This window comes from Branchiostoma belcheri, unplaced genomic scaffold, assembly GCF_001625305.1.
Source record: "Branchiostoma belcheri isolate BF01 breed outbred unplaced genomic scaffold, Haploidv18h27 scaffold17, whole genome shotgun sequence".
NCBI lineage: Eukaryota > Metazoa > Chordata > Leptocardii > Amphioxiformes > Branchiostomatidae > Branchiostoma > Branchiostoma belcheri.
The window spans coordinates 2271985-2284120 of record NW_017803157.1 but is presented as its reverse complement, the minus strand read 5'-3'; the positions used below and the strand labels follow the sequence as shown (position 1 = coordinate 2284120).

Here is a 12136-nt window from a genome sequence, read left to right as displayed (position 1 = left end):
GTCTATTTTTTAGTTACATCATTTTCAAGAGATCTTTGCACACATAACTCACTTGGTCCTTTGTGCAACTGCTATACAATCACGTAATGCAATTGTTCGGTCATCTAGCTCCCTTTTGCATTCTGTTTATTTAAGTATACATACGGCACTGTCCGTTTATCTGCATATTATACAAAGACATATACATACCAAAATACGATTCTGTCACATTTAAAACATCACTAGTACAAAATGTAGATCAACTGTCCATACGCTCTCTCGCTACATATACATTGTATACATGTCAGGGTTGAGGATTGATTCTACTACAGTAGAGATCCCGATCAGAATGTTTGGCTGCTCAGTATAATAGGTGACTCTACCATGTCCCAATTTCGTTGTCCCAAAAGTATCTCTAGCTCCAGTACTCGTTCAGATTTTGTTTAGAAACTACATTGTACAATATCGTATTATCATGGTACATGTACAGGACTTTTAACATACACAAACGAATCACCAAAATGTCTGACAGTGCAGACTACATGTGTCCTCTATTTTTTTTTTGGCACTGTGCTTCACCAGTCCAGTGAGTAAAAGTTGAATAACGTAACGTGTTAACTCTATCATCAATGTATGTACGTAAAAGGCCACTAAATACACACGTCAGTTTCATCAAAATACAATATTAAGAGTGACACAATATCTTTTTCACAATGCTAATGTAGTTCATTTTCATTTACAGTAAGCCTTATATACCTTGTGTAGATAGTGATATTTTCGACATAGGCCCCCATTCAACAATGAGAAGGATAGTAGGAGCTTATCCTTTTTTGAAAACCTTAACTGCTCTGCTCAACCAATGGTTGCCATTTGATGTTGTATTTCGCGCACTTGTATACTGAAAGTGCGAAAAAGAGCGTTACCGATGTATTTTCATCACCGGAATTTCTTGATCCCAGTGCCTTGTGATACAAAGGCCTAATATAATCAACAAATATTTGATTTCTTGTTATATATGATATATAGACAGTTGTTGAGTATATGCTACGACAGATAGTTCCTGTAAAGTGACACAATAGCTGTCAACAAAACAAGCTCACATTTCACGGTGCCATTGTTGACTTGACGTTGTAAACCTACATGTACCAGACACAGGTGGCTTGGCGGAGAAATAATGACTGCTTGTCTTCGATTTCTCTCAGATAGAGTAATCATGGCTCAAATTATGAAAAACAAGTTTGAACTGCAATTGGCAACACAGGAAATTGGACTCAACTTTCTTGTATCCCCAATTGCAGTTCAAACTTGTTTCATTATGACTTCTGCTAACACAGATGAACTTTCAAGACAACACGGCTCAAATTGTCTAGTCGATAGATTTGTAGAGGAAACATTTAAGTGCACGTACACCACGTACATTGAAATTAAATATCATCAGCTATCTTTTGCAAAATGAACTGTGCAATAGTCTTTAATATAAGCTAAACAATAAATCTAGTCTATGGGCTGTTCATATATCTATCTCGGTTGGATGCACAAGAAACTCCCAAGGGGAAAAGAATATTAAACCTTCATATTGGATATTTTTTTCCTCCATTGTTTGGAATTGAAAACTTGAATGAACGCATCCCAAACGCAATGTATTTATTATGAAGTTCCTTAGGGGCAGTGTTTCGATTCGAGTCATATAGAAAGGTAGGCGTCAGGCCTAAATTTGGTCAGACTGCTCCCGAATATCAGCCGAACCTGGTCAGCTGATTTGGGGAAGGTCGTGAATGCGTGACGAGCGTAAGAGAACAGTTTACTGCAGCCTGCAGCTACCCTCTACCAGGCTCTGAGAAGTGGCTGGAAAGAGTAGAATTAGAAATTGGCTAGCCTGACTAAATCGCGCTCCTGGCGGCCGCCGCCCTAGGTTGCCGCTCTTGGGGTGGGGGTCATTAACCTCCAGCCGAGAGCTTGTGTATACACAGGCTAGAAATTGGCCAGAGAGACGGAAAACATACCTGGGCAACTCCCCGGGCCCCTGTTCGCTAGAGTATAGTTTGCCGAACCCGAGCTCTCTAGCGGATCCGGACCAACTCCCCTGGTATGTTATCTCAGGGTCTTTATTTGGTCAATTTCTACTCTTTCCAGCCGCTTTTGCGATCCGTAATGCTGAGGTCCAATTTCCAAACCGGGACCCGACGTCGACTGGGCAGCTTTCGGGAACGAAAGGTACGATAAACAAGAAAAAAAAAAAAGAAAATTTTAGAAACTAATGATGAGTACCATTTGCAATTGTGTTATATTCTTGATATGAATTGTTAATTTTTCGTTGATGCAAACAGCTCGGCCGGGACACGGTTAGGAAATGTGATCATGATCTCAGCATATTACTAGTATATAAAGCCAGCCAGAGGGTAGCCAGCAGTCTCCAAGCATACGCAGCATTGTTATCCCCTCACAACCACGTCTTTTATTCAGCCTACGTTTCTGTAACCGTCTGTCACCTTCCTCAAGGCAATGCTGACTGGTTCACATTGCAGTACAGTACAGGTGTCTCTGCTACAGATGCATTCCCTGAGGAAGGTGACAGACGGTCACCGAAACGTCGGCTGAATAAAAGACTTGGTTGTGTAAAAAGAGTCTCTTTACTCAGTGACTACATGTGTAGTTTTGTCCCTTGCCGTTCACACGACGCTGGTCTCGCTAACCCGGCGCGCGATACGGCTACTGGAGGAGGTGCTCTTGTGGACGGTGCTGACGACGCGCATGGTGCTGAGCTGCGTGCTCGTGCTCTTGGTGAACCGGTTCATCTTCAGGCTGGAGTCGCAGGGGTCCTTCGGGGACGGGACGCCCGGGCACCAGCGCAGCGCCGTCTGGAACCCGTACCGGAATCTGCAGGGTGCAAAACTGGCGTTTAGACGTTATATTTACACATGACATGTAGTGCTAGCGACATACTCATATAACATCATATAGCCAGGTGAGGTTGACAAGTGAAAAGGCTCCATTTTTGTTTCAAGTTAAAACTTAAGATCCAACACAATAAAGATATCTCACCTAGGGCTTTCGACCAGTCACTCTGGTCTTCCACAACTCAAAGAAGCCACGACAAGTCTCACTGGGTCAGTCTACTGAGGAAGACCAGACTGACTGGTCGAAAGTTCTAGGTGAGAGATCTTTATTGTGTTACTTGCAGTTCAAGCCAAGTGAACATGAGATTTACCTGATGCACCTGATGCATTAAACGTTTTGACGCTTGCTTTTACGACAAGAATATTGTAACATTTAAATGTAAGCACCGTGAAATTAGTGTGTTCAGGAGTTGGTTGTTTTAGGCAACGGCCCTGTCATATCGATTAGCGATTCAACATTCTCGCTTGTTAGCCTCACGGTGCCTCTTGGCCTTACTCAACGACGCGATTGGCGGTAAACTTTCCCTACAACAGGAGGCGGGGCGTCTGACCTACTAGTAATTAGCGAGAAGGACAAATGCCATGACGGCATACTCTTCATGCACAGGTTTGGGTTATGGGTTATTTTGGGCGTGTTTTTAGTTTTTTTTTTTACTGGGATTTTTTTTGCACTGGAATTCTTTTACGCCAACCCCAACAAAATTCCAGAGCAAGAAAAAAACCCCGATCCCCCCCCCCAAAAAAAACACGCCATAAATGACCCAATACCCAAACCTCTGCTTGAAGAGTAAGGACGGCACGAATGGGTCTTCGCTGGAGATACGCGTCGGAATTGGTATGAAGGACGGGTGATTTTGTACTTTTGATTTTGTTGAAACTTTGCACGTCTCACCTTTTGTTGAGCCAGCAGTAGATGAAGGGGTTGTACATGGAGTTGCTCATAGCCAGCCAGAAGACGGCGAGATACACCTGCTGGATGTGTTTCCACTCCTTGTAGCTGGAGTCGATCAGGAAGTACACGTGGTACGGCAGCCAGCAGACACAGAACGTCACCACCACGATCACCATCATCTTCACAACCTACAGCAGTAAAACAACAACAACATACACAAATCATCGGTGTATCATCTCTACTATATACAAGATAAAATATTGAATAGCAAAGTTCTTTTTATCACAACCATTTATTTTTCAAGCCGACGTTTCGATGACCTTCTTTAGTGCACATCTAGTGTCAGTGCACAGTAAACCAGTCAGAATTGCCCTGATGAAGATGACAGAAGGTCATCGAAACGTTGGCTTGAAAACTAAATGGTTGTGATAAAAAGAACTTTGCTATTCAGTCGTTTACCAACCTGATGAAATTGTTTACGGAAGATAAAATATTGTTTTGATAAAGCCGATCACCAACTTTTATCTTCACTACCTAAGGGAGATGCAATAAAACAACAACTCACACATAAACCATCGGTGTGTTGGACATTGTCTATGATTAGTCAAGTTAAAATCCTTCTCGCACCACGTGGTGCATAGGGCGGTGCCCATCTCCGGTTCGGTAGCCCTTGGACCACATAGTTGTGCAATCACTACAGCAGGGGGCTAGTCCACTGGTGGTGGTGTTTGTTTAACTCCCATACTCTATCCCACATGTTGACTGGTAAGCAGAGAAAGAAGTATGTACCATTTTTAAAGTCCTTGGTATGACTTGGCCGGGGATCGAACTCATGGCCTACCGAAGAATGCAAGGCGATCACTCTACCTACTTGGTCATTGCACCGGTTGTTGACTGTGACAAGATTTAAGGGGTTTAAAAATAATCTTTATTATATACAAGATGAAAGATAGCTTGGATAAAACCTAGGTCAGCCCTTTATCTTTTGATACAGTATTAAGAGGAAGGCGCAAGGCAAGTAAGACAAGTTACTACGTGCATTGGACATTTTGGTATTTTTCAATTAAAAATTAAAAATCATTTCACAGTAATAGTAACTGCTTGTGAAGCAATGTTGTTCAAGTTTGTGGCTCTTTACGCTGATTGCAGGTATTATTGATCGTAATTCGTTTGAGCAAAGAGACGAAATCATTCCTGACAAGGTGATCAAGTGTACGTCCCGAAGCATTAATAACGGTATTTGATTTCTAATAAGTTTTCTATTACAGGGGAGAACACGTGGGGAGAAGGGAATGGTGCACAGCGGGTAAAAAGTAGCGAAGCTATTTCATTTTGACAATCTTGAGCAAGATTGTTCTAATATCTCACAACAAACAATGCGAAAATGTAATAAAACCGACAACAACAATTCAATGTACTGGGAAGAAATAGAGATGTCAAATAACATGCCAAAGTAAAAAGTAGCGAAGCTATTTCATTTTGACATTCTTAAGCAAGATTGTTCTAATATCTCACAACAAACAATGCGAAAATGTAATAAAACCGACAACAACAATTCAATTTACTGGGAAGAAATAGAGATGTCAACTAACATGTCAAACGTAAAACGTAATGGGCTGTCAGAGAAAATGACAACAAAAATCGGAAACGTCCAGAAAGTACGACGCAGCCACTCCAAACTATTCCAGTACCTAGAAGTAGTAAAAAATAAAACAAAACTTGTTCATATCTCCCACCAGTAGTGAATTCTCTATAAGAAGTTCTATCCATCAACAAAACCCCACAAACTTCCTGGAAGTATAAAATGTCATGTTGGCCTGTCGTAAAGAGCTAATGTAATGGTTACATCAGTGACTTCCATGTGGCTTTACGAATACTCTGTACGTAAAACGCTGGAAGGGGTAAGAGCTAAAAGCCATCAGAAGCTATTGCACGACGTACGGGCCATTTACGATAGGGGGTTTTCACTGTGAAATAAATATGCTTGAAATTGCTCGCGAGGCTATATATGCCATACTGACGAACCTGAAGCACTTAAGGTTTAGCTAGCTCCAAATAGTATGAGTCAAGGTGAGTTTTACACCACAGCTTCGCGAAAAATGAGATTTACCCCAATGATAATAAATGTCAGATAAGTCTGGTCGCTGCAGGCCATAAGTGGTTTCTGTACATGCATATCGGCATTATCACTAAAACAAGTGACAAATTTCAAGTAAGTCTGCTTGGTACGTTTATTAATAGTAGCGATACATGCTAGGTAATTCTAACAGTCTTTGCCTAAATAGACCGTTCATACGGAGAGGCAATGTGGTTTGGGAAGATAAACCTTCGTATAAAGCGTTCTGTGTACTGGATCTGAATAAATCACTTTGTATGTGACTGTGGTACGTCTGTCTACACGTTGTTATAGCGTAGATTAACAAGAACAAACAGCTTCAAAGTCGGAAATTTTGCCTAGGGGTTCAAGGAAAAACTGGAAAGTACATTATACTGCTTTCTTTGTACCTCAGTTATGCACCATAAACTAACAGGCAATTTTGTTAACACTAAAGACAGTTTGGGTAACGAAATGAGAGTTTAGGTAACGCAAAGGAGAGTTTAATTTTCAACACGAAGGAGAGTTTTGTTATTGCAAAGATAACGGAAAGTTTTGTTTACTTAACGCAAACCTATTCGTCTCATCAGAAACAAGTCGACACAGAGGGTGCATGGTTCTTGCTGTTAGTATTGCATTCTTTCCAGTACAATATGCATCTGTTTCACTGCGATAATGGTATTATGTTTTTTTTTACTCCATATAGCCGCAAGCTATACCTCTTGAGAGTATGCCGGCGCAGAACCTATGGAACTTTTCCCGTTCCTCTTAACCCAGCCATATGTTACTCTAAAAGTAAGCCCAATATCCTGTGGTTGTGTGAATATTATATTTCATGTGATAATACCAGGATTTATTGTCAGTACCATAAATCCACCATCGAAATTTGTCGCCAGCAACTCGTATGTTGTTGGCACGGAAACAAATCATAAACAAGAATTCGGAGATCTCATACCTCCATTAAAATTCAGTGAGAGCTTTTGTAAATCGGACAGTACAAAAACAATACCTCCATCCGTGAAAAGTTTTATCAAGTTGGTACGACACTGAGTAAAGAGACTCTTTTTACACAACCAGGTCTTTTATTCATCCGACGTTTCGGTAACCGTCTGTCACCTTCCTCAGGGCAATTCTGACTGGTTCACATTGCACAACACATATGTCGCTGTTGTAGATGCATTCCCATATTTGTAAATATAGTACCGTTTGGGAATGCATCTGCAGCAGCGACACCTGTGCTGTGCATGCAATGTGAACCAGTCAGAATTGCCCTGAGGAAGGTGACAGACGGTCACCGAAACGTCGGCTGAATAAAAGACTTGGTTGTGTAAAAAGAGTCTCTCTACTCAACAATACCTCCATTTTTCATGGAGGTACGTGCAACAAGAGTTTACTCACGTTCAATATCAATGAAGCGGGTAGATGCTTACTGATATGTGTCCTTGATTTCATGCACTGTAGCTCAATCGTACGTCTTTATTAAACATTTATGTTCTCTTCTGATATTCCCTTCTGTGAGTTACACACTTGATAGAACTTATTTGAAAGGGTCAGAAGATCTCTAGATGACTAGAAATGTATGGGCTTTGATTCACTGAAATACAAATAACTACGCCCGCCGCCATGTCGTTCAATTATGGTGTGACATCTCTTATTGTGCTAAATATCTAGAGACGTATATAGCAATATAGCAGATGTGCCTTCAGTATTCATGACTAAGATCCAGTGTGTTGAAAATATGAGACAAATGAACAATTCTATTTTCATTAAGGCATTGAGATGCCAATATCTAGTGCCATCTAAATTATTTTCTGGTTTGTATATTTTGATATTACACATTACACCCATAAATTTTGTGACGACTCAGGAATGTAACTGTTGCCGAAACTTCAATTTATTTCCCATCAGAAAAAGAAATACTTATTTAGTACTTAGTTTAAAGCCCAAAGCTTCCCATGGGTTATTAAAATGATGTGTGCACTTACCGTGAAACATGTTTGAATCCATAACAGTTCTCACAGGGTAAGCAATGGGCACGTAGTGGCTCATTTGTTTGATCCTTTAAAAGGGTCAGTGATTCCACTATTACATGAAAGCAACCAGAGACCAGACGAAAACACTCACAACTACGTCCCATTTATTTTTATGTACGTGTGAATGAAGGATTTTGTTTTCATTTCTATTCTTACTATATGAGAATGTAAAGTCTTTAATTCCCAGAACTTTTGAATGTTTCCTTGAAGAAAGCTAGAACATTAGGTAATGCCTTTTGTACAAAACAAATCAAGCAATTGGATAAATTCTCCGAGGACTAATGAAATGTAGCGGGTGTTTTGAAACGTCTGACTCCTTAGGAAATTCATCCAGGCCTCATTCAGCAATGTGTGACAGGCTTAAGACTGTCATATAATCTTCTGTGACTAGTATGTAGATTAGTTTACTAGTACTTTCATTTGAACACAAGAGTTCCACGACCTCATACCTTCGCCAAATGATGTTAACCCTTGCGGGTGACGAATTATACAATTTTAATCATTGATTTTGTAAATAAGAGCCTCATTTGCATGGATTATATCAGTTGATCATATTCTCCATCCAATGACAGCCTTATCATAACAAAAAGGCTATTATAGCACTTCCTCATAATTTATGCAAATTAGGTCATGATTTGAATAAATTATGTTTATTGATGTTCACCTTCACTTAACTTCCAAATGTGGCAAGTACGAAATTCGGGGTGCAGCAGTTACAACTATGGAATTATAAAAATTTTCCATTAATTATGCAAATTAGGTCCTCATTTACATAATCTATATCCTCAGATGTTTTTCTCGTTCTCAAGTAGATGTCACTAGTGTTTCATAGTTCTATTATCGAACAAAGCAGATTTATAGAATTTCCTCATTAATTATGCAAATTAGCTCCTGATTTGCATAATTGCCATCTGATTATGTCAAGCATCACTTCAACTACCTACATACCAAAAATCACAACAATACGTCAACCGGTTCTTGAGTTATCGTCCTTCAAATTTTTTTCAACAAATGCTCCTGCAGTTCCAGAACAAGGCGCTAGGGGACCCAAACTCATGTCACTTCTTCCCTATCCCAAGAGCTATCTACCAACCAAAATTCGTGACCCTAGCATGTCCAGAACATGAGATATCAAAACCGGAAGTTCAGCTGCAGTACCTAGAAAAGCCGCCAGGGGGCCCAAAATCTAATCATTTCTAGGTCTCATCAAGTCCTACCCACATACCAAGTTTCATGACAATCCATATCAAGCTTCTTGAGTTATGCTGTTCACAAACAAACCAACAAACCAACAAACGGACAAACGCTACTGAAAACATAACCTTCTTGGCGAAGGTAATAATGTAAATTTCCTTTTGTTCTAGATGTGTGCTTTTTAATGTTATCTGTTGTACCGTATATCTGTTTTTTTTTTAAATTCTGTATGAGCCCTTGAAGATTTGTCGTTTGGGCTAAATGGCATCGAAATAAGGAAAAGAGAAAAGACGATCGCACGACGTATGTGAACCTTACCCTTCTCTTAGCCTTCATCTGCTCCACGTGGCGCTGGGTGGCCTCTCCCGGGATCTTGCCGGCCCACAGGGTGAAGCCCACGATGGTGTAGGCCACCGCCATCACCAACAACGGCATGAAGTAGTTCACGATCATCAGACCAACATCGTACCTGCAATTAGAGGGCGAAAGCTCCTTTAGTTTTTTAATGTCAACTATCTTAACTTAGAGCTGCAGATATAGTAAGGCGGGTCTGGTATTTTTGACATCAAATGTTTAATTGACGCATACTCTTTACAATATACTAGGTAGACATATTGTACATTTTTTTACGTTTCAGATATCTGTGTGTTCTGATGCAGTTAGTCTACTCGCATGAGTTTTAAATTAAACAATTGCATCAATGGTGTTCTAACTCATCACTTGCTTTAGTCCATAAAAGTCAGATTGTCCTTTTTTTAAAATTTCATCATGCTCGATATATGCAAGGTTCACGATGACATGATCTGAGATCTGAAAACAAGAGACTCTTACCAGAACTGGACGTTGTCATTCGGCCATTGGAATCGGCAGACAGACCACTCCTCTTCTCCGTACGTGAACGTGTAGAAGTGAGAATACACGCACAGAGGGACGTTAACGGTGGCAGCGCACAGCCAGATGGCAGCGATGACGGACTTGGCGCACATTCTGCTCATCCGAGGCTTCAGCGGGTGGACGATGGCAATGTAGCGCTCCAGGCAGATCGCCGTGAGGGTGTAGATACTCGCCGACACTGCCGTGGTGGGAACGAAGTTCATGAAGTAGCAGTAGAACTTACCGTAGTACCAGTCCCCAGTGACGGAGAAAGTGAAGGTGAAGATGGTGTTGAAACTGGCGATGCTGACGTCGGCGAAGGCCAGGTTGACGAGGAAGTAGTTGGTGACGGTCCGCATGTTGGCGTGGGCAAACACGATCCAGATCACGATGCTGTTTCCCACGATGGCCGCCAGCACGATGGCTGTGTAAGGAAGAGTCCAGAGTGCTACCTGCCATTCAGGCAGTCTGAACTGGTTCGTGACGGAATACGGTTCAACGGTAACGTTTTCCGACGCACAGGTGGACTCATTGGTAAAATTGTCCATGTCCATTTTGGAGGCTCTGATTTACGATTTGTAGAGCTTAAGTTGATTTTTAGGATCCTGTCTCTCTTTTGAGTACCCGTAACAAAAACATAGTCAACGAAAAGCAAAGGACTTCAAAGCAAGGTGATGGAAGCTCCTTGCTCAAAGTAAACAGTTTTATCTCACTTCATATGTGACAGAAACAGTAAATATAGTCAGTACGTTCGATAAATATGACAGCTATTGCCAAACACTTGTTCATAAACGCGACTGTGCTGCGTTGCCAAGGAATACATTTCAATCATTAGATAGACTCTAGTGGTGCACGTTTTGTTTGAAATGTTTTTCCTTGCTTCATCCTGTGTTGTTTCTCCTCTTCCACTCTGTTCCCACAGCCATTTTGTACTACTTGCTGAATCAGCTATGGAAAGGAAAGAAAGATTGCATTCAATATTATTTCAACACATGAACAAACGCACGCGCGCGCGCGCGCACACACACAGACACGCACACACACACACACACACACACACACACACACACACACACACACACACACACACACACACACACACACACAAACACACACACACACACTTAGTCACGTCCCTTGTGTGACCTTCAAGGCCAATGCTACGGGATGATCTTTCAGAGCTTAAGAGAGATGGTAGATGCCATCAAATCGAAGGCTTTCCAAAGCTGACCTTTCAGTCACAGCGCAACAGTTTATTCCTTCATATTCAACATCAAACTTCAATAGCAGTCTCTACAGAGTAATTCCTATCGCGCTGTTCTCCTTTTTACCAGAAAAAAGGCGTGGTGACGTAAGAAACGGTAGAGCAACTTAAAGATGAGTCCTGCCGAGGAAGATCTCATGAATCTTTGTCAGGCGTACTGACCTGTAATCTGAAGGGTCGCCTTTATCGATTTTTGCTCTAAAAGTGATGAATGAAATCCTGAGACGAATGATAAACGATCAAAACTTCCTCAGAAACCCAGCAAAGTTGTTGCTTTATCACCTTAACCGGTTTCTTTGAAATGAAGTCATGCCCGTAGCCAGGATTTTGAATGGGGGGGTTCTTCCCACTGCTTGAGGGGACCTCGAGCGCCGAAGGCGCGAGGTTCCTAGGGGGGTCCGGGGGCATGCTCCCCCGGAAAATTTTGAAAAATGAACCTTCTAGAATGGCATTTCGTGCATTTTCAAGAGGATTTCCAAGAAAAAATCAGAGATAGATTTTTATTCAATGACAAAGGGAGCAGTTTTTCTACATAAAATGTGGACCAAAAAGTGGACCTTTACATAAAATGTGGACCAAAAAGTGGACCTTTACATAAAAAGTGGACCAAAAAGTGGACCTTTGAGCCTTGTGGGGGGGTTCTTCCGAACCCCCCGACCCCCCCTGGCTACGGGCATGTAACAGCTGATCCGTTTGTCTCTTCTCACAGCCTTGTCACTTCCGGGTGTGGCAGGCCAGTTAGTGACCTTTGACCCTTTATCATCACCTGTTCTTTCCCATCATTATGGCTCCACCACTATGTGGTGAAGACATACTGTTTTTATGGCTTCACCACTATGGGGTATAGACTACACTATGGGGTATAGACAGGGGTAATTTAGGACAATCCATTTCGTGCAGGAGGGGGGT

At 41.5% G+C, this 12136-nt stretch overlaps 1 protein-coding gene across 1 annotated transcript; it reads right to left on the bottom strand.

Annotated features, from left to right (window-relative positions):
- Positions 1 to 2573: 2573 nt before the first annotated feature.
- On the bottom strand, positions 2574 to 10572 carry LOC109466657 (neuromedin-K receptor-like). Its single transcript, XM_019764388.1, has 4 exons — positions 9922 to 10572; positions 9409 to 9559; positions 3769 to 3956; positions 2574 to 2856 (listed from the first exon to the last, which is right to left on the bottom strand). The coding sequence occupies exons 1-4, from the start codon at positions 10515 to 10517 to the stop codon at positions 2649 to 2651; spliced, it is 1143 nt and encodes a 380-aa protein (XP_019619947.1). The 5' UTR covers positions 10518 to 10572; the 3' UTR covers positions 2574 to 2648.
- Between the last annotated feature and the right edge of the window lie 1564 nt (positions 10573 to 12136).